Source organism: Cyprinodon variegatus, unplaced genomic scaffold, assembly GCF_000732505.1.
Source record: "Cyprinodon variegatus isolate N-32 unplaced genomic scaffold, C_variegatus-1.0 Scaffold233, whole genome shotgun sequence".
Lineage (NCBI taxonomy): Eukaryota > Metazoa > Chordata > Actinopteri > Cyprinodontiformes > Cyprinodontidae > Cyprinodon > Cyprinodon variegatus.
The window spans coordinates 548,884-550,071 of record NW_015150686.1 but is presented as its reverse complement, the minus strand read 5'-3'; the positions used below and the strand labels follow the sequence as shown (position 1 = coordinate 550,071).

The window sequence follows — 1,188 nt, the reverse complement described above, 5'->3', positions numbered from 1 at the left end:
TACGCAGACCGGACTAGAACCAGTCTGGACCGGATCAGACTCAGACCGGACCGGACCAGGCCCTACCAGCCCCTACCCAGACTGGACCTGACGAACCCAGACTGGATTCATCAAACATTTCTCCAATATCCTGTTGCAGGTTTTCCTGATATCCTGCAGATGAACGGGCTCGGTTCTGCTTGGTACCGTTAACCGAATAGTTTTAAATGTTGAAACATTTCAGCAAAAACCAACTAAAGACGAAGGTTAAACATCAGCTTTGATCAGACGGGGTCACAATCAGTCACCTCGTCGATCTCCCTGATCCACCTGTCGATGCCGTCGAACGACCAGCGGTTGGTGATGTCATAGACGAGCAGGATGCCCTGAGAAGAGACCCGAACACACCAGGATCAGCCCAGAACAGGTTCCGGATCATCAGACCAACAGCAGCGTGTCTCACCTGAGCGCCGCGGGAATACGAGCGGAAGATGGTGCAGAAGCGTCCCTGGCCAGAGGTGTCCCTGTGGAGACGAAGACACACCATGAGGTTCCACAGCGAGGTTCTGGTAGAACCGCAGGTCCAAATTGACATTTCAGAACAACATCTACAGATTCTGTATTTCTGTATTCTGTCATTTCAAAACACCAGCGATAAAAATAAACATACTGGCATGAATGTTAAACTACTTTCTGTGAATGGTTTATCTACCAACGCACAACAACATCACACATGCGCCTCTAGAGGAGAAAAATCCCTGCCCGCGCTCGCCAGCTCCTTTCAGGTGCTTTTCGCTCGCTAATGTGTGTCATTAAAATACACGTAGTATTTGGAATGGATGCTTTGATCGGATGGAAAAAAGCAGAGCGTGAGCGGCTGGTGGCGTGGTTCCATTACAGGCATTTATGAAGTCATGAGAGCGGAGAAGGACAGCGTCAGGACGGCGGGCTGAGCGTCAGGACGGCGGGACGAGAGTCAGGACGGCGGGCTGAGCGTCAAGACGGCGGGTGGGCTGAGCGTCAAGACGGCGGGTGGGCTGAGCGTTAGGACAGCAGGCTGAGCGTCAGCACAGCGGGACGAGAGTCAGGACGGCGGGTGGGCTAACCGTCAGGACGGCGGGCTGAGCGTCAGGACGGCGGGCTGAGCGTCAGGACGGCGGGTGGGCTGAGCGTCAGGACGGCGGGTGGGCTGAGCGTCAGGACGGCGGG

At 54.8% G+C, this 1,188-nt stretch overlaps 1 protein-coding gene across 1 annotated transcript in view; it reads right to left on the bottom strand.

The window, feature by feature from the left end:
* The window catches only part of rab40c (RAB40C, member RAS oncogene family), a 16,315-nt gene that overhangs the window by 6,145 nt on the left and 8,982 nt on the right, over positions 1-1,188 (bottom strand). Inside the window, exons 3-4 of the mRNA XM_015381409.1 lie at positions 443-503; positions 288-365 (exon numbers count right to left, since the gene is read on the bottom strand). Of these exons, the coding sequence (XP_015236895.1) occupies positions 288-365; positions 443-503 (139 nt within the window). The remainder of the gene's footprint in view (positions 1-287; positions 366-442; positions 504-1,188) is intronic.